The sequence below is a fragment of the Gavia stellata genome, chromosome 7 (genome assembly GCF_030936135.1).
Source record: "Gavia stellata isolate bGavSte3 chromosome 7, bGavSte3.hap2, whole genome shotgun sequence".
NCBI classification, from domain to species: domain Eukaryota; kingdom Metazoa; phylum Chordata; class Aves; order Gaviiformes; family Gaviidae; genus Gavia; species Gavia stellata.
The window spans coordinates 40,806,993-40,832,208 of record NC_082600.1 but is presented as its reverse complement, the minus strand read 5'-3'; the positions used below and the strand labels follow the sequence as shown (position 1 = coordinate 40,832,208).

At 40.4% G+C, this 25,216-nt stretch overlaps 1 protein-coding gene across 4 annotated transcripts in view; it reads left to right on the top strand.

Moving 5' to 3' along the window:
* The window catches only part of DPF3 (double PHD fingers 3), a 161,876-nt gene that overhangs the window by 95,432 nt on the left and 41,228 nt on the right, over nucleotides 1-25,216 (top strand). For 2 of the 4 annotated variants that reach the window (XM_059819178.1, XM_059819180.1), the window contains 5 exons: nucleotides 3,986-4,113; nucleotides 8,032-8,127; nucleotides 9,166-9,204; nucleotides 12,837-12,915; nucleotides 24,217-24,354. In XM_059819178.1, coding sequence (XP_059675161.1) covers nucleotides 3,986-4,113; nucleotides 8,032-8,127; nucleotides 9,166-9,204; nucleotides 12,837-12,915; nucleotides 24,217-24,354 — 480 coding nt within the window. The remainder of the gene's footprint in view (nucleotides 1-3,985; nucleotides 4,114-8,031; nucleotides 8,128-9,165; nucleotides 9,205-12,836; nucleotides 12,916-24,216; nucleotides 24,355-25,216) is intronic. The other 2 variants (XM_059819179.1, XM_059819182.1) reach the window with 1 other exon arrangement.

The following is a 25,216-nucleotide window of genomic DNA, read 5'->3' as shown; positions in this document are numbered from 1 at the left end:
AAAAAGCTAACGGCTGGTGCATCAAGGTTTGGTGTTTGGTCCAGTGTTGTGTAATATAATAGTGAACAAGATGGAGAGAGGGAGTATCTTGTAAACTACAAAGATTTGCACATAGTACAAAGTTATTTAGAGCCATCATGGCCAGGGAGGTCTGTGTAGGCCTCCTTGGGGAGATCTGAATGTGCTTGGTGAATGGGCGGCGGGATGGACATTTTAAGTTGTCACCTGTGTGTTGAAAATATTACTTACAGGAAGTTCTTGACCTTGTTACAAGGTTCCTAATTCTGCTTGGTATGCAGCTTGGACCCTGCAGGACACTGCCTGAGGGGTAATATAAAGAATATTGTAATGCATTTATTTACATGGGGGATGTGGCTTCATCTGAAAATATCAGGCGCAGTATTGGTCCATCTTGGGAAGATTATTGAATAAGAGGAAGTTCAGAGAAGTCTGACAGGAGAAAGCCATATGGAAAACTTCCCACAGCAGAGTAATAGAAAAGATTGTGACTGTTTATCCTCAAAAGGAGAGGAATAAAAAGAAATGACAAAAAAGTTTGGTCAGGAACTTCTATTTTCCCCATCTCATAGCAAGAACAAGGGGGCAAGCAATAAAGTAAAGCACTCCTTCTTTCAAACCATAGTTGAACTCACTCAGGTGGGAAAACATTGAGGGCAAAAGTGTATCAAAATTCAGAAAGGGCTGGACTATTCTGTGCATTTCCAGAAGAGCCAGATTTAGGATAACTGGAAGTGATACTGCATTTATCTCTCAGGACTGACCTGTTAGAGATCAAGATGAAATGTAGTATTAGGGTAGATTATTTTCTTTGCATTTCTCTCCTGACAGGCACAGATACCTTCTTCTGCAGCATCTGATGTGACTGCATAGTATAGCCCAAGAAATATCAAAGTGAACAGAGGCAAGTGTGGGGTCACGGCTTAATTTCTCAAGCCCTGGAAAACCCTCTCTGGCCTTGTTTGAAGCTTCTGACATTGGCTGGTGCCTTCATAAGCAGGACAGTGGGTGGAACGGACCCTGCCTTGCTTCTGTACAGCAGTTCCTGTGGTCTGGGGGAAGCCTTGATCTTTCACATGAAAACTACATTTCTTTAGGGTACAGGCATACGAGAAAAATATGCTTTTCTAGCTTTTGTGGGAAAACCCTGGAGAGCTAAATAAGAAAGAAAATTAGGGATTTAGTGAAATGAATTTAATGATCTCTAGTAGTCTTTAACTATTTCTCTAGGTTAACTGAACCATCGTTTAGATTTTCGGAGACTTTTATCTCTGAGGATTCAAAAAGCAGTTTGCAAACGTAATTTCCTGTCTACATTACTGTATCCTTTACAGACGAGCCATCTTCCAGGAAGGACTGAATCCTTACAAGATTGAATTCATTACTAAGAGGTTGTCTTTGGACCCTTGTAGGTTTTTATACTGTAAACTTTACATTCCAGATGAGATAGCATCTGCCATTTCCCACTTTCTAGAGCTACTTAGGAATGAAAATGGACTCCTAGAAGCTACCAGTGGAGAAGAAAATGGAGGAGTTGAATAGTGGGAAGCTTAGTGGGCAGATGGGAGGCAGCTGCCCTGAGTTTCTTTTCGCTGGATTTCCTGCTCACTAACTTAACTTCTTGGTGACTCATCTCCCCATCAGTAAACTGGGAATAAAAGTATTACCTCACACTGCCTTGTCAGTGGGATGTTAAATTTAATAATTAAAAAAGCTCTGAGAGTTTTGGATGAAAAGTCTCCTGGGGTGTTGCTGGTGGGAAGTAGAAGCACCACACAAAACAAACATGTCCATTAAAGACAGCTGCTGGTTTTTGACCTTAAAGCCTACCTTTCCCTCTGACTTAATGTCCAATGTATCTGGAACAAACAGGAAGTAGTTTTACTTTCCTATAAGTTTTACTTATCCCTCACCCCTTCCTTGCTTATTGCCTTTTTCTAATGCATTTGTTTGCTGAGTGTATTGGTATCCAGAGACAGGCATAGCTTGTCACATTGAAGACATGTTTGTTTCCGATGCCCTTGAGCTTGCTTGAAGCTTCTTCTCTTGCTGAATGTATGATGACTCCTTGGATTTTGCAGTCCCACAAGGTTCTAAACACAAAGCAAATGCCCTTTTGCACCTAAGCACAGGACTTTGAAACCAAGCCAAGCCCACAGCCAGAGAAGATTATGGAGGTTCCTTAGTGACTTTAGATTCAAGTGTTGGGATTTGCACATAAATCAAGTCTAAAATCCCTTCTTTCTATTGAAATGTCTGGATTTAGCATCCAGAGGGAGGTACTAGGAGTTCATACAGGGAAATTCAATCTGTATGATTCTCGGTTGACTCCTCTGTCTTTTTTATAGCTGAAGTAAGGGAGAAGTTGGGGAAGGTGGCATAATGGGTGTGTTTGCAGAGCTTAATGCCAAAAACAGAGGCCTGACTGAATAGGCCTCCTTGTGATGAGAAGGGAGATCAATTCACTGTTGACCCCATCCCATTGTGTGGGTTGTCCTGGGAATTTCCTTTGAAAATCCCAGTGGTTTGGGTTTTCTGCATGGTTTGTACTCAGCCTTTCCCTCCATGAATAGAACAGCTTTTGCCGGAATTTTTGCTGGATTTTCTGTGGTTATTGGCTGAGCAATGCTCTCTCACTTCAGAAGACTTGAGCAAGCGTGTGGTGGAAGCACTGATTGGGGACCCTGAATCATTTGCTGGCTTAGAGTTTTTCATATATAGAACAAACATATTCCTGGGACGCAATTGCCCTCAAGAAACAGATTATACTTTACTGTCCCAGGTGGCAGTGTTCATTCATTATTTGGATTGCAGGAGTGATTTGGGGCTTTATAAACATATGAATTTCTGCCCTGCGGAGTTTACAACTCATGGTGATAGAAAGGCAGGGAGCTTCAGGCAGACTGCGGAACACAAAAGTCCTAAAAGATGAGAAGTGGACAGAGCTATGAAATAAGGACACCAGATGCTGATTTGTGAGCGCCGGTCCTGTACGTTATTACTTTGTAAATCTGTTGGCCTAGAGGAAGGAATTAATTTTGGAAGGGAGGGTGTACTTGAAAAATCCACACATTGGCATTGTGAGGTAAAGAGATGTTCAGGAAGTCTCCCTGCCATAGGGTTGCTCTGAATGAACTCCTGCACGAGTCAGGTAGAGGCCAGGGTCTGCAAGGAAAACAGGATTCTTCCCTAAGTGTATATTAACATCTTGCTAAAATTAACATGCTGTATTTGCCTGTCTGCTGCACAGCCTCATAATCTAGTGGCAGCATTCGGAAGGGGAATAAGGCTCTCTTCCTTCACTTGTATGGCAAGTTGCATCAAGCGTCCTCATAAATTTGCACTGTCCCTTGGAGCCCCGTGCCCCATGCCTGTGCCCCAGCCAGCCTTTGGCTCCTCCTGCAGTGGCTGGGGGTTGTCCTGTTTCATGGGCTGGATTCTGCACTCACAGCTGTGCTGACGGGTGTTTCTTCATTGGTGTAGGCCCATTTAAAACAAACTGAAGATTTTATCTAGTCAATATTAAATGAAAATTCAAGACACATCCCTTTGTTTTTTCAGTTTAAGTTCTCAGCATTGGCCCCACACACCAGCTTTCTGCTTCCCCATGTGTGGGACATGCCTTGGTGTAGAATGCTACTTGTTATTTCAGTATCTTAGAAAGTCCTGGTTTTGTTCTTTATACATAAAGGAGAAGGATTTTTTTCCCATTTATTTCCTCCTGAAACAATATGTCCAGCCTTTTCTTCCTGTAGGCAAACACAGCAATTTAAAAGATACCAGGTTTTCAGTAAGGTAGAAATGAGTCCTATGTGGGGATTCTTAGCAATTAAAAGAAGAACTTGAAGAACTCTCCTTCAATACAGAAACAAGCTTGAAAATCTGTCAGTCTTCTGCTTGTCATCTGTCTTTCTGCTTGTTAGCTGTCTGGGGGAGACACATGCAGTCACTGTGTTTTGTTTTTCAGAAGTTGATCTGCCTCTGAAAAAAGATGGGTTCACATCAGAAAGTACAACTCTGGAAGCCTTGCTGCGTGGAGAGGGAATAGAGAAAAAAACGGACACTAAAGAGGAAGACACTATACAAGAAATCCAGGTAAAGGAGAGCCCCATACCCTGACAGCAGGGCTGGATTTTACAATTTGTCTCTAAGCCCAGCAGATTTTGTCCTGTGGCAGAACAGTGCATCTGTTGATAGCTGTGTCATTCTACTGTCAAAATGTTATCAAACCATTGTGCTACACTGTGATGCTGAAAATGAACTCGGGATCTCGCACACTTCTCCTGTCACCAGAATCTCGGTCATTTGGCTGTGTTCTGCATGGCTCCTGTGTTGGAATTTGTTTTGCAGCACTATGAGATGATTACATATAAAACTGACAAGCAGAGGTGGGTCCCAACCATAAACTGAATTTTAGTGCTGCTGATTTAAAGTGAATTTGGACATGGATTTGAAGTTGGATTCATAGCTGCTAACTGTAGACAAAAGCATGTTATTGCCTTGTCTGTTTTTTCCTATACTGAGAAGCCTTCAGGAAGTCCACAAGCAAAATAAATCATTAAAAATACTCTAATGTTAATTATCTCAGTCATTATTAGTGATGCAGGTATGAGAAATATTGCCTCTTTACATACATTATGGCTTAAAAGTTATTTGTCAAGTTTCCATTTCGTCCTTAACAATTAGAAGTAGAAACACATTTGTGGGTCTGTCATAGAAGAAATTTGGCTAATATAAAGGGTTCTTATATAAGGGCATGTCACTTTATAAAGACATCTTAAATCGCTAGGAAAGTGGGCCTCTCCTGGGGGAGCAGCAGCAAAACTTCGGTGATGCTAAAACACCATTGTGCTATGAGCCTCTATTAGTGATTTTTAGCAGGAGCCATTGGCAGTGTGTCAAACTTGGTAGTTTTGGCTGAGATACAAGATGATGCATCTATACCTGAAACTAGTAAAAATTTGAGTGGGCAGCCCCATGCCAAATGAAACAAAAGAGCATGGGCATCAAATCTATATTACTTGGAGCTGAGTCCTACTGGTCTGTTTGCTAGAAACGTCACGTGTCAGGGCAGCAAAACTAGGTCTCCCGTTCCCAGTTCCACAGGTAGAGGAACACCATCAAAGATGAAGCATCCCATGCTCATGGAGTGGGGAAAAGCTTGGCATGAGGCCCCCTCCATGTCTCCTTCTTCAGTAGTGTACCTTGGTCTATTAAGCTGAGAGCCATAAAGCTCTGTTTATACCTGCGTCCAAGGTCACAAGAAGTCATGGTGCAGCATCCTTATGAGATTGACAAGTGCCTTTGGATGTTGCTGTGCTATCTGAGCTCCCAAATTATCCCCAGCAGCAGTCCAAGGAAAGAGACTTCAGAGATGGTGGAACTGACACAAGTCTGGGCATCGCCAAGCAGGGAGGGGGTGCAAAAATACAAAAAAATTTAGTGGTGACCTGTCATCTGGATGCTAGTTTCATCAGGACAGATGCAATGTCTTGCTGTTGTTTCTTATGCAAGCACAGCTTATCTGCATTCAGTCTATAGAACAATGATTGTTGAAGCCTTTACTAGTAGCCAGCTTTCAGTGTGTACTGTGGCACCTGGCAGCTAGACTGTACCAAATCAAAATCATGATCAGTGCCTTTTATCCGCATGGCAAATAAGAGAATGCAAATCTCTCCTTTGTTCCTTTGCATGCTTTTCTGTGCCGTAACTTGAAAGGGCGCAGCCTCGCTGGTGGCGAGAGTGAGCAGGTGGGATAGACATAGTTGCAGTTCCCACCTCAGCCCCAGCCACTTACCACCCTCTCAAACTCGCAGTATCTGTCAGGAGAAGAAGGTTTGGTGCTTAGCTGCACTGAAGTGCATTAGGCTGGGAAACTCTTAGAAAGGCAGAATAGGAAAAGAAAAGTTACTTTGCTAAAAAGGGTAAGGGTTGCCCCTGCTAAATAGATGCAGTCATTGGGACCTGCTGTACAGTTGGTATTTAATGAGGTTGAGGATTTTGCCCTACAGTAAATTAGTATTGAATGTGTGTCTCCATCGTTTGCTGGAGAAGGCTTAGAATAGCCTTTTGACCATTCATCAGAAAGGCTATGCTCCTTCTATCAAGAATTAAAGCCATTACCCTGGCAGTGTCACCAAATTCACACTTGGTTACTTATGATCTCTTTCCTAAATAGATGCTGCAATTTTAAACAAAGAAAGTGATTTGTAATATTTCTCTTAACTGCTCTTGTGCAATGTTGTTGTTGTAAACTACCTCCTTTCCTTCCCACATACAATATGGTTGCAGCCTTCTCTTTTTTTGGAGGTACTTTAAGATATGAAGCAATGTGAAAATATAAACTCATATCAGGAAGTTTGCTTATTTTCTTACATACCATTAGTCTCCTCATGTACAATGTTTTCCAAGTGCTTCAGTTTCCTAAGATGAAGCCAATTAATGTATGCAATTGCATGAATTTTGAAGAAATGTTTTATGTATGTAGAACTGGAACTTGCTTAACTTTTACACCCTGTAGTATTTAGTACTCTAGTATTACGTGAAATTGTTTTTTATGATGGTCTGACCTCATTAATAGCCTCCTGAGATTTAAAACTAAAAGGAGCAAAAGCCAGATGAAGACTTGATCCTCTACCATGTTCTAAAAGTTGTTTGTACTTTTTAAAAGGGACACTTGTCCAATATTAAAAATTTAGCTGATAAAATATGAATAAACTTGTATAGTTGGTCTTCCAAATACAGGCTTTTTAAAAAGTAAAATTTCTGTTGTATTCTTTCCCACAAATTCAGAATTTGGTGCTTGAGGTATGTAGGAAGGAGAGAAAGCAACTGTGATTTGCTCCTGTTCTCCCTCTCCTGGCTCTCGAATAGCTGTTAACTAGAAATTATGAGGAAGGGACAAATTCAGTAAGACTGAAAAACCTCCCCATCGGTTTAAAGTCACTGATGAGAATCTGCATCATGGCTGCATGTTGTAATTTAAATGAATTTAAATGGTGGCATGGCAAAGGTAAGTTAGTCATTCCAGATTCGACAGCTGATTCCAGATTAGTCCCTTACGAAACGGCATCATGAATGGCAGGAGTGGCTGGGGCCCATTTCTGTATTTCTAGCAGACATGCCAAGGGTTGAGGGGATTTCAACGGGACTTCTTTCCACATTAGTGTTGTGATGGTTTGTCTTGCCTTTGTCCGCATGATGTCCAACTTGTGAATGTTTTCAGGGCGGCCAGCCTGTGTTTGATTCTATAGAGGTTACGTTTCAAAAGATCAAGATAAAAGGATTGAAATTCCCTGGCCTGGACATCTCACAGTTATATGAGATGATGAATTATTGTTCCTATTAAAGAATTAATTGAAGGAACTATTGCTATTGCTCCTATTAACTTCAATGAGATCTGTACTTCCTCAGCATTCTCATGCAGCAAGACCCCTGCTTCCAGATTCCAGACTTGTACCTGTGGTGTAAGCCCTGAAAGATGTTACTTTCTAGAGCCACTAAACATGCTGGAATATATGGGGGAATTTTCTCTATTTTTGCTAAACAGAGAAAACTCTGAGCTGCCAAGGAGAAAAACATTGATTTTTGTCTTCTTAAAGTGCATTCTCAACATTAGAGGAAAGCAAAACAATGTAAGGTGCAAGAAACCAAAATCAAAAAATCATGCAAACAATTTCCCAGACAGGGCCTGCAGTTATGCATGCTAATACTTGTGTTGTCTTGGGATATCAGTGCTCAATGATGCCACTGTTATTTCTTAGGAACCTTTTTTTCGTAGTTGACTGCTATCAGTGGTGTTTTTTAATAAGAACTCCCTGGAGAACTGAGGGTGGAGGGGAAAGCAAATTTTGCTTAAGCAGAAAGAAGTAGGGGTTCTGGGATCTGATTTGGCATTATACCATTAATCAGCTGTAATTTAATAACCTGCAGTCTCTGTGGTAAAGAGCGGCAGTTGGTTGTATGTGTCATCTTCTTTTCTCCTAACCATTCCTGTTTATTGTTCAACCACAGAGGGTTTTAGAAAATGATGAAAATGCAGATGAAGTGAATGAGGAAGAGGATTTGGAAGAAGATGTTCCAAAACGAAAGAACAGACCTAGAGGACGGGTAGGTGGAGACTTTACTGGAATGGAAAGGAGGGAAGCAAACCTCTGCTTTCTAGTGTATATTTGTCATGTGTATTGTATATGCAAAGTGTATATCCATGGATATATGATAGCGATAACACTGTAGGTAATTTTCTGTCATATGGTCAAAGATTTTTTAATATTTTTTCAGTTTATTTTTGTGAATTACCAGGAAAAAAATCTATTTTGAGAGTAAAAAGTCGGGCTAAATTTATTGTAGTGTTGTATTTACAATTGTAATGTAAACTGTAATAATTATGATGACATCCTGCTATTACGATGCTCTTACTTTAAAACAACATTTACTAATTATAGAAAAGCAACAAAATCCGTCATGACAGCCAAAAAAAAAAAAATTGATAAAAGTAACTTGAACTCTGTTAATACGTTTTACAGCTTTCTCCAAGGTAGCACTTTGTGGCTGACACTGGCCCTCTTGAGCCAATGGCAAATCTTCCATTTGCTTAAAATGGGCAATATTTTATCCTTAGGGGAGTCTGTGTCCCTTCTCTTACCTAAGAAGTCTTTCAGCAGGGCACCGGTTAAGTAATGAGGCCAACATTTTAAAACGTGGAATCAACATTTTCAATTGTGGCCCCTTAAGCTAGGCATCTGTTATAAATGTGAACACAATTCTCACAAGTTTCAAGCCTTTTCATCTTTCTTTGGCTCCAGTGGGTGCTGCAGGAGCACAGGAGCTCTACAAGTACCTTTTGATGTGTTTGTAGGAGTCAAGCAAGAAGGGCCACATTTTAGGCCAAATGAGCAGGATATAATAGGTTTTGAATAAGAGAGAGACATGAAACCACATTGAATACTTGCAATGTACTTATGCATCAGACCCTCTCTCTTGGTTTCTTCTGTTGTTGTGTTGTTTCAGTTTTCTGCTCCTCTTTATTTTGGAGCTTAAGTCCTTTAATATAAGATCAAAGCACTTTAATAATTGGATAAGTATATATTTCACCTTCCTTATTCTCAAAATCACCTGAACCAGTTTCTTTCTTTCTTTCTTTCTTAGCCAAAGACCCCCACCTGGAAAAAAATTTTCCAGAAAAATGTAAGTTTCAGAAAATTTGTATGAACCAGTAACCAAACCCAGGAGTTAGAATTGATACATGCACACAAGCTTGACTGTAGTGATCAACTAATATTCCAGGCTAACAACTCTTTTCTAATAAGTTGCTTTCACATAAATTACACGTGCTGGTTAGGGTGAGTGAAAGGGAGTGAATAGCTAAAAGCAATATACTGCTCAGGAGAAGGGAATTTGCTGTATTCATATATCTCAGGCCTACACAAACAAAGTCCTAAAGTAACTATTATGTGCAAAGTTTTACTCCCCTGTTCAGGAAACTGTTTCAGAATAACTCTATTACTTTTTTTCTGCTACTGTAGGGAACAGAGTTGGAGGGTACTAGATGTCCCATTCATTTTGAAGCATAAATTTATGTCTTATTTTCTGCCCTAGAACTGGCCCCCTATTAAGTACAGGAGCAGCAGGATCTCTCGCCTTTTTCTTGCAGCTAACTCCTGCTCCACTAGTGCCCTGGCTTCATTCAGTGCAAAAAAGAGAGGTCTGAAGAGTGCCAAATACTTTGAGCAATTTTCATTTTTATTTGATGGCATCAATAACCAAAGCAAAATGTGGTATAAATTAGGATTTCAAAATTAGGGCCAGATTCCCTAGCTGTTGAAAACTGGTAAGCCTGAATTGCAGCCTGAATTGCATCTGGTCACGAGTGTTTTGCCACTCCTCAAGCAGCCCTTTTCTAATGTGAGCCTGACCCAGTGTAAGGAATCGGGACCCAGGATTTGAAATTAGGGGACATGAAACCTGGGCAGCACTTTGTTTCTGGGAGGGAGTTGGTTAGGTTATTTTTAGAGGGCAGAAGAGGGGAAGGACATGCATAGGAAACTAGATCCTGCAGAGTGTGGCCTTTGGGGATTCAGAGAAGGAGTGAGAAGGGCTGACAGCATCGATGCAGGATTAATGCGACAGAATTACTGCTTTGGACTTTCCAAATTGCACATGCCCCTTCCTTTCCCGTATAGCACAATTTTATTTTTAATCCTGGACTCTCCATCTGTCCCTCTGGCTACTCTCTCTGGCTGCTCCAGGGCTGCTTCAAGGCTGCTGTGCCATGGCTTCCAGGCCTCGCGCGTCAAGTCTTGTAGCCTTTGCTGCAGCCCATCAGGAGAATGAAGGCAGTCATGGATGATTGAATTCAACAGACTGGAGTGCCAATAGCCAGCACGTGGCACTCAACTTAGTGCCTCTGGGGCAGCTGCTCGCTTTACTACCCCTCAAGGCTAGCCCTGGAATTGTGGGAGCGTTAGGAAGGACACTGAAGCCCAAAGAGGTGGATTTATGGAAGGAGCTTTTTAGTATCTTTGCTGGACAGGGAGAATGTGGTAGGAACTGGGAAGGATAGTTTGCTAGGAGATATGAGAGGAATGCAGCTGCACCTGTACAGATTGTCTGCCTGTCAGCTGAATATCCCACGGGACAATTTCAAAGGCACTAAAGACATTTAGGAACCCAAGTCCCATTGAAAGTCATTGACTTGAAAAATCTTCCCCTGTGTGTTCAGTGCATGAAAAAGTATATCTGACGTGCGGTCATGACATGCATGCTGTACCGTCGCGTTTCTGTAGAGAACGGTTTGAAGGGAAACAGCTGGCTGTAAGACTAGTGAAACTCCGAGCAACAGACCTTAAATTACCATCCTATTCTGAAAGGTGCCTATGTAAAAATAGTACCTTCTTACTCAACAGATCCGTTCTCAGTGTGTAAACAGAGTCAGGCCTACTGACTGGTGACAAAAATAAGACTTTACAGCTTTTTCAGAGCCCTGAAAAGCCAATGCAGCTGGTAGGATAGGGAAATTGGATCCTAATCCAGGTATCAGCAGAAGTATTTATTAAGGGCCAATCACTTGCCTCTGTGAAGACTCTCTGATGAGCTGAGGGTTGTATAGGAGCTGCCGTGGACCAAAATTCAACTTGCAGCACATTTTGCAGTAGTGAGGGAAGAAAGGAAGTAGCCTAGGATTGATTTCATAGCCCAGAGGGGGTTTACAGAGCTGGCAGTCAGAGAGAAAATATTGCAGACTAGTAAGATGATTTTATGTGATATGGTCAGTAAAGTAGCTTCCACCAAACAATTATTGCTGGGGCCTTTTCCAGGGTGAAACTGCTTTTCAGTTCACTCTTACAAATCTCACTCTGCACGTGTGTGCTCGTCTGTACAGAGGTCTTTGAAGAAGGCAGAGGTATACCTGTCATACCTGATAGTATTTATCCCATCCAGACAGCTGCAAATCCATGTCTTTCCTTCAGGACTGTGTTAAGAGTTGGACCTGAGCAATCCCAGGGAAATAACGCGTGAAGTTTTTATAAATCCCTGTTTTGACAGACCGTGTCAGGCCTGTGTAAAACTGTTCCTTGTTCCTTCTCTTTAGGTGTCCAATGGAATGCAGCTCAAATAGTGCTAGTTCAGTGCCAAATCCATAGAAGAGAGACAGAGCTCATATGACCCCTTTGTGTCTGGGGCACTAATATTCTCAGAATTTCTACATCTTCTCCAGCTTTACTTGATGAAGCTCTGTCCCTTTCTTATTTTCACATGCAAAAGCTCAGAGGATTTGAGTCAGATGGCCTTGTCTAGGGTGAGAAACATCAACAGTTTAATAAGAGGAGGAGCAGAAACAATTTTGTTGCTTTTACCCAGGAATAGAGTAGCTGGCAGAATTAATAAAGGGCTATCTAGCCATCCACCTGCAGATCACTTCCTCAAATAAAGATCAAGTCTAAAAGTATTGTCATCTACAGACTGTACATTAGTGAACATGAAAGAATTGAAGGCCTTGGCTCAGTTCCCAGTTCCACATCACAGCCTCCACCGTTGGACAGGTATCAACTGTCCCCTTGTTGGCATCTCGGCTGAGAAGGGTCAGGACCAAGTAACTTTCATGCTGAATTCCACTCTTACCCCTGGAGCTCAGCACAGAGCAGTCTGTGCTGTGGAGAAACAGAGCTTTTCAGTTCCCAGGGCTGCCAACTTGGTATGTTGTAGGAACACAGAACTGCAGAGAGACCTTTCTGGGTAATTCCCGTTCTCTGTTATTGCAGGTAGCCATGTTACCTAAAATTTTCCACTAACTGACCAAAGCTCCATTTTATAATTAGCCATGGTATCTTTGTCCCAGAAGGCCGTTTCAAAACATTGCTTTTCAGCTAGAAAACAAAACAAAACAAACAACCCCCCCTTGAAAATATTAAAGGAAATAATTTTACCTCTGTTTTATTTGGGGCCTGTTTTCTGGCTGATTTAATGGTTATATTTATCCTCTAACACCTGTTCATCTATTCATTCATTCATATTCAGTTAAGCAAGGTATTTAAACATCTTCAGAAATGAATGTGTGATGATACTCGACTGAATATGTGCTGGCAGTGACCTACTGCTATGGATGAACAGTTTGGGTTATCTGTGGAGGGGATCTCCACTGCATTACAAGGTCCATTAATATAGTGCATATCTTAGGAGATGAAGCCCACCCTTGAAAAACCTGTATGGAAGCTGAGGATTTGTTTAGTTTATATTCCACATTTTTCATAGGAGGGTGAGGGGTACAAGGAGACCTGAGGGGTGATGGAATAATGTTAACATTCCTCTTGTCCTTGCAGGCTCGGGGATCTGGAGGTGGCAGGAGACGGAATGATGCTGCCTCCCAGGACGATCATGACAAACCCTATGTTTGTGACAGTAAGTAGCACCCAGACAGCTGATTCTGCTTCCAGCCTGGTCCTACCAGCTCGGTGCACTCAGGGCTTCATCTTTTCCCTTCCAGCAAAATACTCTGCTGCTCTCTGACTTGCATGTTTGCCACCTGCTGCTGCTGCTGCTCTTGGGTTTTTTGCATGAAGGAAATAAAATTAAGTCCTCGGCAAGACTCCACTTCCCTTTGCCCTATAATAAATCATCTCTTACATTTTCTTTCTCTTTCTCCTTCTCTTTTTCTGGCTTCTCTGCCTTTTGTCTTCCTTTCCCCAATGTAAGATTCACCCTCTATTTCTTTCTCTGTTTCAGATAGTTACAAACAAAAGCATAACTCAAAAATCTCCGACAAAGGTACTTCACCCTTGTTGTATCTCTTCATATATTTGGTGATTCTCTTTCCTTCAGTCCTTTTAAAATCTCACCAGGCTAGATTTTGAAGGTCTTATTCTCATCCCTCACTCGGAAAGTACTCTTGTGGCATCATCAGGAGCTGAGCCCTCCTAAGAAACAAACACAACTGGAATGCTTTGTTTTGATACATATTCCCTTTGAATATGGCTGTGCTGTTTGACATCTTGCAGTGGGACTGCAGGTGAAGTAACGCATTGCCCCAACTGAAAAATTATACCAGAGCCCAATGCCCAAACTGAAGAAGGATACCAGAGTCCTAGTATGAGGAAGGAGTCCAATATTTGATGCGCAATGTATTTTTTTTACGGTCTAGTCCTTGGTGCTTTCCTTCTTCTTTTGTTACTCTTTTTTGCTTCACTATGTCATTTTTGTGAAGGGCACTTACCTTATCCACATGCTTTTAAGGCCTCCCATCTTAAGGCTTACTGTAAGAGTGTACATGCAATAATAATTTGTGCTACTGGGTGCTTTCTATCCTATAAGACCTAACAAAAATTAATAGAAGTAGGAGAATAGCAGGAGGCCTTTACTTCTGTGATCCAAAAATGTTTGGTGGTTTTGAGGACAATTAGAATCCCCCTTTCTCCACTATTTACCTGTCTTGCAACATTACTGACCTTAAAAGACCAGCTCTTACTGTGTCAATCTATGGGGGTGTTTTCTGCTTATTTTTAAAAACATGAAGAAATAAGGAGCATGCATGGTAAATAAGAACTATATTCCATGTGATCAAATAATATTCTTTTACGGTGAGACCAGGTGACCCTGCACAGCACAGTGACGGACATGTTGGGTATTTTGCTTCAGCAAGGTGGATGTTCTAAGGGCAATGGGTAGAAATGGAAAGACTTGTACATGAATGGGAGTGTCTGAACATGATCAAGGAGGAAAAGCTTTTTAGGATATAAAGAGGAGATTTCTGCTGTGGTTAAATAGCTGTCCTTGTGTGTTGGAAGAACCAAAATGTGTCTTCTAAGACTTCTCTGGGAGCCCAGTAGGTATCTTGCTGAAATCCACAGCTTTCCTCTGCTGGTATATGCATAATTGTCTTTATCTCTTTTCTGGAACATCCTTCTAAATCCAAGGACACTTGTCAGTGGTTGTCATTTTGAACATAATGACTCTTTATTGTCTGATCTTGCTTTGCTTTTGGGTTTTACAGAGAACTCACAACATGCATAGTAGTGATTTGCACAGAGTAGATAAACCATCTAAGATATCAAAGCAGGAAGCAGAAATCTGGGCTGAAGTCAAGACTCTGGTAGATTGTTGTACTGATGGAATTTTGCATTGGCTTACATTTTGGAGCATAAATTTCCTCTTTGGTTTTGGAAATATAAACTTTCCTATTTCATTTGGCTGATACTTTTCATTTTTAGGAAAGTTATAGTTAGAGGTGAGTCATAAGGAGTTTTGGAATCCAGACTTTGCACAGTGACTCCTCCTTTTCCATTGTAGGTAGCTGAGAAAAGGGTTAGTTGGTAGCAGAACTCTTTTACCTGACTGTGGAGCAGAAGGAAAGAATTGTCCCAACTGTAATACCATCATCCTGAAGTAATAACCTGCTCTTGTTAACTTTCTGTAGAAATATTACATACAATATATTGTGAATAATTGGCTTAAGTTGAGGCCTCTTTCCTGCTTGGGTGGATTTCTTGAATAGATTTTTTATTTGAAATTATTTGCTAAATATTTTTGTAGATAAATCTCAATCTAATCACGGTAGGTTAGAAATTAGTTTGCAATACTCCATGTGCAGATATTTTGGCAGATAGTTTTGTTTTACATGGAAACATGCAGATCAAAAATAGCAAATCTGTTTCCTGTTTGGGAAAACATGATTTCCAGAATTACATTATTGGTATAAATAATTACCTTAATGGGTTGACACTTTACTTTTTCTGTATATTATTTAATTACCACCAGGTTGTTTTTTCTGCAAGTGGTCTGATATTTGAGTTTGGAAAGTGACCACAAAGAAGAAAGCATAAGCATAGCTAAACCAAATTAATTTTCTTATTTAACTGCATGGGCACAAAAAATCATTAGAACTCCTCTGCTCTTTTTTCATACTTACACATGCATATTTATGGGAAATAAGAATATATCACCAGGTTTCATCAGTAATGAAAAGGTTATGGGAAGAAACTTGCAAGAGCAGTACCCAGGTGACACTGCCCCTTGTATTGGAAGATAGCAATGTTATTTCTGAAAAGGCCTGCCTTTTTTGGAGGAGGCATTCAGCTATACACCAATATTAAACCTGGTCCTAATATTGAAACTGACTGGAAATACGGAATTTCTGTGTGGAGGAAGGTTTTCAAAGCTCAAAATGTTTTGTCATCCTGTGTTTTTAAGAAAAGGTGCTTAGTTGCTTGTTTTGTGGAATGAAATATTCTGAAATACTTCAGTTGATTTTATTGAGCATCTACTGTATCAGAAGTTCAGAATAAAATGTTTGAACATTCAAAGCATCGATAAAATTGCCAACATAATCATGAAATGCCTTGTTTCATGAAATCAGCAAGTGGAAAACTAGTTGGTCAGATTTTCAACGAGTTGCATTGGATAGTGTTGTGCCTTGAGCTCCCTTGGGATAAACGCTTGGATAATGAAAGTGGCAGGGCAGCCTGCTGTGAGATGGGTATAGGCTGGAAATGGTAACGTAGCTGAATGGGTCAGCTGCTGTAAGAGACCAGACACAAACATAGCTTGAAGACCTGGCTAGGAGATAGAGCAGCTGCCTTAAAGGACAGTGGGAAGTAGGGCTTGAGGAGCAAAGCTAAGCCTCTGATGTCAAGCAAGAGAAGTGGAAAATACACGACCACAGCTGTCCATGATAAACTGGGCGTCTGAATTTTAAAGGAGGGACAGAGTGAACAAATGTATGAATACCTACATATGTAATAAGAATTGATGTCATGTTGTTGTCAAATGATCAGCTGGGGAACCATCAGTTCTACTACAGCAGTTTTCTTAAAAAGTGTTCTACTATTTTAATATTGTCTGTTATATTTTATTTACTATTTAAAAAAAAAAAAAAGCTTAGTTGAAGTTTTTTCTAGAAACTTGTATTCTGGTTTAAAAGTTGCAATCAGTTGTAGCACCTGAGCTTCATGACTCCAGATGTCTACTTCCTTTAGCCAGAGCAGGTAGTTTATGCTGAATCTCTACAAGTTATTAACTTTTCTGCTGTCTATCCTCCTTTGTCTGCTTTCATTCCACCTTTGTTTTCTGTCCCTTCATCTATGGAAGATTTCCCTTGCTGATCTCTAAAAGAAGTTGTTTCTTTCTTTTCCTTTTACCAATGTGTCCTTGTCTCCTTATAGTTTTATTCCTGTATAAACTGTTATTTTAGCATAACAACTTATGTTTGTATGGTATCCTTTATTCACACTCCCTCTGAGGCTGAGATATGCATTCAGAACCATTCCTTGTGCAAAATGAGAATTGACTGAAACCTTCCCATGATCTCTGCTGGATCAGTGACTAATGCAACCTTGCATGTATCCAGAGACACTGATCCTATAGTGTTTTGTAGAAGCTAGTTCTTTTGTCAAAAATTTCATTTTCAGGTTTCTCTAGTTATTTAACCTGAATTTTCTCTGCTGCAGTCTAAGACCAGCAGTTCTTGCTCTGTTCTTAGTGGATAACAATGTCTTCTTTCTATGTCTGTAACCAGTTACTGGAGCTTCTTTCAGCTATGTTTTTTTCGGCTCTTTTACTAAGCTTGTTTCTTTCCTCTGAAAAATCTCCAAAGGGTTTTATTTAAGTAGAAGTGGCCAGAACTAAGTAGAATGTTCTAGTCTGAGGACAGAAGCAGTTCAGAAGATGAATGGTCAATACATTTACGTGTAACTTACATTTACTTAGAGAACTTGGATTTATGCAACTTGCTTTGTTATGTGTCTGTGAGAGGTACGGAGATGACTGACCTAATAGGTTGCTTAGTAAACCCCTTTTCAATGCAAGATGCTCCTTTCCAGTGCTGTGTCATGTTTCAGTGGCAAAGGAGTTTTCATCCTTGTCCACCATGTGAGTTCATATTTAATATACCATTTGCTATAGCTTCTTGTTCCTTCACTGCTCAACCTGTTTCTACTCAGGCAGATTATCTATTATCTTTAGTTTCCTCATTATACTGCTTTGTCCTGTTTATACTGTGTTTTATTTATCTATACTAGATGTCATACTAATATTTACTAATTATGTTACTGCTTGAAAGAGCTTTTTGATTAATGAAGCTTAAATTATATATTTTTATTACTATTCCAATACTTTCGCCAACAATAGGTTCTATGCATGTTTGATTCTTTCACTTTCTATTCCACCCTCCAAATTAATGATAAAAACAGAGGCAAGCACTGGGCCCAAAATAGACTCTTGCAGCTGCTTGAAGATGCAGAAAGGTGCCTTGTGAAGTTTTCAAAAAAATTAGGGTCCTAATTCTCACTGATTTCAACTGGAGGTAGGCTCCTAAACGGTTTTCCCTAAATATCGCACTAAGTGCCTATCTGCTTGTATTGTGCCTACAGATCATGTAAGGCTTGGTCCCTAAGTGAACACTTTGAACTTGACTTTGAACTACTAATAATTATTCAGAACATGGTTTTGATTTTAAAAATGCTTGACCCTACATCCAAATCACTATAGCTTGAAACATCCTCCTGCTTTTTCTGTAAGTTCCTCATCCAGTGGGGCATTGAAATTTCATTATTTTGAGGTTAATTTTTTTTCTTCCCCATTCCCTTTATCCACTAAACCTATTGTAGGTTTTGCCAACTAAAGGCTGGAGTCTTCAGGTAGTTTAATTGATTTAAGATGAACAGATTCCACTGAGTTTCAGTGGGTACTGAGGATCTCTCTCTTCTAGTTTCCTTAAAAATCCCAGTTAAATGTTATATTGTTCTAGCATGACTTGCCAAATGCAATTCCTTGAGGCATATTCTTTAGGAACTATTTTATTGTATATATTCACAAAGTGACGACTCCGGTAATTACCTTGCTAACTTCACCTGCCTCCTTTCTGATCAGCTTGAAATGGACCTGATCCTGTTATACTCATTTTAACAAACATCTAATTGGTTCTCTGGAAGGCTTGCTGGAATACAAAAGGCCTACAAGATAAATCATGATTTAGCTTGATTTTTACCAGTTCTCTGAGATTTAATCTGTTGTCTTAATTTTTACAGATACTATGAATGAGTCCACACTACTAACTGCTGCTTCTTAGGACAGACCTTTGGTTAAATATCACAATGACAAGCTGATTTGAAAATGCTTTGATTATAGCATTATGTTTTTACATGCTTCTCATAAATCTCCATCATGACTTCAGCTTCCCTTTAAACTATTAGCAGTTTAAGCCCTAAATCGTCTCCTGGTATTATCCTTTCTAGTGAATCCCTAAGTAGTTAATAAGCAATAAGATCTAGAATAAGATGATTGTTCAGATGAACCTAACAAAAAACTCTCCCACCATAGCTGCTGTACTTGGCATTCATTGACTACATTATTGGTAGAAAAGCAAAGATTAGAGAAGATTAGAGAGGCAAGGACACTTTTTTTTTTTTTTTTTTACACTATTGAGTAACACAGGTCTGGCGTAGAGCACATGGTAAGAGGGGAACAGAGTTGACTCTGATAGCTAAACGTTTTCTACTCATATAGGCTACCTGTTTTCTCCTGTGCCTCTGCTAGCAGTTCATTTATTGAAATGTGGACATATATATTGTTGACCTGTGCATGTTTTGCACTGGAGTTCAGTGTTCCTGTGATCTTAGTACAGGAGGTAGATTCTGGGACTTTCCCCTGGGGGCACTGAAACAAGGACTATTTACTACCTACAGAAAATCCCCTATGAAATGAGTTACTAAATAGCTGCTCTAATACTAGAAGTGTATAGCGTGACAGTACTGATCAAAGAGGGACAAACGTAGGGCCTTTCCATCACTGGAGGTCAAAATACACTGTTAGCATTTGGGATCTCTAGATGTGCCAGAATGTGGACATAACTGTAATGGGGGAGATTATATTACCAAACCAGTGTAAAACATGGAATGTTTTTTTGGAGTGGAGCGAATGGTGGGACAGGAAGATAACTTTGAGGAATGACTGCCTGCCAGCAGTTAACTTAAGATTTAGCATTTGACAGAGTCCAGCTGAGAAGAAAGAACAGGAGGCAAAGGAGAAAAGCAAAGAAAGGCAACGAGGGGGGCAAGATTCAGTGACAAAAAAAAAAAAAAAAAAGCATGTACTTCCCCAATTTCCTGTTTCCACTGAAAACATGGATTGTTTCCTTCTGTCTTGTACTGGTGACAGATTGTGCAAAATATATGTGGAGAGCTGGCTGGAACATAGCTCACAGCCTGCCAAGGACCAAATGTGTAACAATTTCAAAATGACAGCAACACAGCCATTAAATATTTGATGAGGAAGTCTTTTAAGTCATAGATTTCAAAACCCCTTTTAAAGCAGGGGAAGTATTTTATATTAATTTTACTCATTGAGAAACATAAACTGAGTGAGAATATGCTTATCCAAAGAGTTGGAGGCTGTCACAGGCCAGAACTTAGAACAGAGCTCTCTTTTATGAAACACTCAATGCTTGTGATTAAACTGCCTGCAAATTATGTTTTTTCCCCCCATAGCATAGTTGTGTAATGTCTTCGTTTCAGTCTTCAAATTGGAAGGAAAGTAAGGTTCATCATAGGAGAGTGTATGGTGGCCTAATAAAATCTCCCTGTCTTCCCCATTTGTGGTGTTTGATCTGCACTGGTGTATTACTGCTTACTTACCCAGCTTGTTCCTACGACAGCATTCACATCAGGTTATAGCAAAATATGTCCTTTGAATGCAGGAGGAATTGGAGTGGGTTACGTTCTACAAACTCCTGCTGTTTTCATTGGGCTCAGCTACCTAATTAAAGAGCAAGTCAACTCCTCAGTGCTGAGATTCAGGATGAAATCTACCACATGCAAGGATGATGAGCCTATCCAGCAAGGAAAATTAAAGATAAAAAAAAGTCCAAGCTGCTGAAAGAAAGACAAGGCCAGCCAGCAAAGTTTATGAAAGGCACACTCTCACTTGCTTTGTGTGAGCTGCATAGTGTTAAGAACGTAATCACCAGTGTACATTTTAGACTGGGGGAACCAGTTCTCATTATGCTTTTGTCAGCTTGGAGAATGAGAAAGATGTGATGTGAGCACCGGTCTGGTTGTTGGAACTCACAAATTCCAATCCTTGTAATGACAAAAGATGTGAGCACCGGTCTGGTTGTTGGAACTCACAAATTCCAATCCTGGTAATGACAAAAGATCACCTTGTGGGCAAGTCACTTAACCCCTCTGTGGTTCTCCTTTTTCAGAAGTGAAATGAGAATAGTATTTCCCACTCAGGAATGTGGAGGAAGATTAATTAATGTTTGAAAAGCCAGTCTTGCAGTGGGAAGAGTTATATAAGAGCTAAGTGTTTATTAATGATGACCCTTTTATAGAAACTACTTCTTAGCACAGTGATATGGTAGATTAATAAAATGTGCTCTATCTGGAAGATAAGAGATTAGGGTGAATTCAGGAAGATTCTGTCTGTTGGAGAAACCATGAAGTTCTGACTTAGCTTTTATTCTAGCAAAGTCTCACTGAAGGCAATGGTTCTTTTGCCTGACTAATATCATGATACCCTTTTTCCCCTGCAAAAGCCTAATTTGCTTGGGGAATAGGAAATCTCTGCAGTTTTAAGTCATGGCATCACTTTGGACTTTTTCCATGACAGAAGATGAGTTTGAAAAGTGGAAAAGTCTAGTCACCAAGAAAAAAAGCTGCTGGAAGCTGCACATCTTTGGTCCTACAAAGGATCTGCTGGGACTGTGTAAACAGAACTCCTTTGCGTCAGTTCTGGTAAAAAAAAAAAAGAAAGCCCTACAAATTCCTTTTTACCTAGGCATGTCTCAGCTTGCTGCCACCCTTGAAGGCCATCTGAACAAGTTTTGGCAGTGGGAAGGGTTCAGCTGCAGAATTACTACTGCCTCAGCTTATATCAATACTTGCTGGTTTTTTCCTGGTGAGCTGATACGTTTTTGCTGGAGAAGGGCAAGTCTGCAGACCCATCTGATTTCCTATGCCGTCTTAAACTCTGCAGCTAAAATCCCTGAAGGATCCTGTAGGGAATGGAGGCCAGGCCACAGCCTTGCGACTTCCTGCAGGGAATTCATGTTTCCTTTTGTGCATTGAGGGAGAAAGATGCATGAGACCTATATTCAAGGGCGTGGTGCTTTTGTAAGGTAACAACTGTAGAGCTAGAATTGTGGGTAAGTTTTCAGGTAGAGCTGAATGAAATAAAGTCTGGTAGAATTTTTTTAAATATTTTTGGTTTGAAATTTAAAACTCCCTCAAGTAGGTAAATGGGACTGGGTTTTAGAGGTTATCTGATTTTGCAGCTAGGTTAGCAGTAACGCAGAATCAAGCTATATAAGAGCAAGATATGGTTGGATAGTAAATATCATGCAGCTTTTAACTCCAAGTGCCTCCTCCTTTGTCAGTACAGCACTGATCAGCTGACAGTGCTCTGCAAATAATTTAAGTAGACAGAAGTTTTTGAGCAGTATCAGTAATTCATAGCAGAATAATTATTTTTTAACTTTCATCTGCAAACGCACACAAGTAAGGGAGATAAAGTAGGATACTTAGTATGATACTCAAATAATCTGCTGGAAATGTAAATCTCTCCATTCTAAGAAATGCCGTAACATTTGTGTAATTAGAGGGGGTTATCTATCTGAAATAATTTAAACAGTGAGCATTCTGTAGCTGTCTCCAGTTTGATGATTACTTTTGTGTTACACTTTTTCCAATATTCAAAAAGTGGAGACAAAGTCATACAGAACTGTGGATGTGAATCCCTGCCAGCATCTGTTCCACTGCTTGTCCTTTGACCTGTAGGACCACAGAGGAGGAGTTTCCCTCTCCAGAATGCATTGGAAGAATACACAGATGGTACTAGAAGAAGGGAGACCAAACTGATGTTTTGTGGAGAGCATGCATCTAAGAGCAGTCTAGTTGTTCAAAATGTCTGCCAATAGAGTTAGGTTTACATATGAAATGAGGGCAGATGCTTCAAAGAATGGATGTGCATATGTATCTGGGCATTTTATTTCTCCCCAGTTTTCCCCACTCCCTCCTGCAGGAATTCTCATTTCTAAATCAAGGGCATTACATTTGGAAAAAGCTTTTGTCATGTTATGATGACTGTATGATCATCATCTTGCAGAATGGAGAAAAATGGATAAAAGTATCTAAAATTCCAGATGACTCATTTATATCATGATGTTGTTTTACACGTTTCTAATAAGGCAACGTATTTTCTTTGAGGGAGTTTGCAAATCAGCTAGAAGAGATGGAGAATGAAATACGTTATCATGCTAGGCTTTGATTTACAATTTTCTATCATCTGTTCCAGAATGTGGTCCATCAGCTGGCTTTTTGTGAGTAGTAGCAGAAAAGTATAATAATGGAAGTTTTACTTAGATGTAAATGAATAATTGGGATGGGTCTTTGTTTGATTTTTTTTTTTTTGTTTATGGAGCCTTATGACATTCCCAGACTCAAGTGTCTGGGAGATGGGAAGTAAGTATCTATACGCGTTGCAGGATACATTTTCAGTATCGGGGCTGAGTGAAGTTTTTAGGAGCGGATGGTGACTTCCCCCTTGGAGATTTTTTCAAGCGGTCTAAAAAGCAGACAGATAAATAGACACTGCTGGGTCCTGTTTTCTCTTCTGGCACCACTTCCTTCACTTTCCTAAGCAAGCTATGGAGGACAGACTACTGGGCATGACATTTATTCCTGTGTGAAATCCTTGTGGTTAGCAAAGCTGATAAAGTGACTGAAAATGTGGCTGGGAGTAAAAATTTGCAGGAAGGGCACTAAGCTTCTTTGCCTTTGTTTCCTAATCTTTTAAAATGGCAATAATTGTATTTGGTAGACGAAATAGCTGTATAAAAGAAAATGGGTGTTCAGAGACTGCTTTGAAGATGAAAAGAGATAACTTTTAGAGACAATAACATGAATTAAAAACTTTATAGAAGCTCAATTTGTATGTAATGAATCTTAGGATGAAGCTTGTCCTTGTGGTGAGCTCCCTGTGAAAATCTAGAACTTTCATCACTCTGAATTGTTTGATCCTGTTCTTAATATCTGTTGACTTAGTCCTAAAATAAACAAAAGTTCAGAAGGAGCATTCTCTGTCACACATTGTATTATTTATTGGGATGCTGAATATGAAATCTACCTGGACAAAGAATTATCACTACTAAATGTTCTTCTAGCAAGAAACTGTGGATGATTTCCATCTCCTTGTCTTGACTGGGCATCTGAGAATAAAGCTATTTATTACCCTTTTACAGAAAGCTTTTATTTTTTTTTTTTAAGTAATACTGTTTCCTTTTCTCAGAGATCAGTAATGAAGAAAATAATGCCCTTTCTTCGCAGTCCAGTTCCCACTGCTGTGCATTGTGCAGTACCAACATCGGAACTGGCATTTCATTTAATTTTATGTGCAATCTTGTTAGTAATCTCAGCAGAGAGGATTAGGGCTGTATGAGCTGCAGAAACTGAATGTGCATTTGCCTAGGCCCGTAGGAAGGACTGCTGGCAGCATGGTGGGATGAAAGCTTTTGTGGGGACGACCGGCTGCAGGGCTGCCCTTCTGTTGCCTTTCACCAGCAACGATTGGAAGAGTTTCGGGCAGGCGCGTGGAGTGTGTGGTGCTGCTCTCGGGGAAGAAAGGGGCGTTATTTAAGAGGTTGCTGCCATTGTTGCAGATCACACTGATGTTTCCATTCTCTCTTCCCCTCCCTCATATCTCCTTTCCTCCCAGTCTGTGGCAAACGTTACAAGAACAGGCCTGGGCTGAGCTACCACTATGCTCACACCCACCTCGCCAGCGAAGAGGGTGATGAAGCCCGTGAGCAAGAGACCCGCTCTTCCCCCGTCCACAGAAACGAAAACCACAAACGTGAGTAGTATTTTCCCTTTGCCTTTGAGATCGTTTTCAGGGATGTTGCCTCCACGCTGTCTTTTCCTTGCGGAGGCTGGCGTGATTGCCTGGCTCCGTTGTGAGTGATTGGGACCTAGATGCTTGGAGCTAATCAGCCACAGCTCACACGGGTGCTGGCTCAGCTAGTCAGGAATTCATTTCAAACCCAGCATTATCTCTGCAGCAAGTCACTTTTCCATTACTGCTCCTGTGGGGAGGAGGTAGCAAGGAGAGGGGGGAAAAGAAGAGATGCCCAACCCGCCCATCATCAAGCAGTCTCCCAGTGGCTGTTAGCAGGGATGTCAAGGAAATACACATCTTGTTTGAGGGGGCTCTCTTTGTTTTGCCTTTGAATAAGAGACATTTATCTATGTCTCAGTTTTTAAGGTATGAAATTCACAGCACCTGCCCCCCTTATCCCTGCATCTCCTCCCCAAACGGTTTAGCCTCAACTTTACTAAAAGCCACTTCTTAGTTACAGTTTTGGAAAATCTATGAAAAAGCATCAGTACTCATCTGCAAGGAGGAGAGCTGGAACATGAGAAGAAAGAAGAATTACGTGCCTAGATTCCCCACACTGGTACAGGGCTCAAAGAAATCTTAGTGGTCCGTGTGGCCCCAATTGACTGTCCTTCCGCTGCTTCTTAGGCGCAGAACTGGGAGTCAAGGAGCCTGTGTTTTATTACTGATTTTTGCAAGTCTCTAAGCCCCTGTTTTTCAGTTTTCCAGTGTGCAATACTATGTGATGGTTGCTTTCACCTTGGGGTTTGTGTAGATGCCTTTGTTCACTTTTAAAAAGTCTTTTCAGATCACCATGTGAACTGTGTCATTTTAGTTCAAA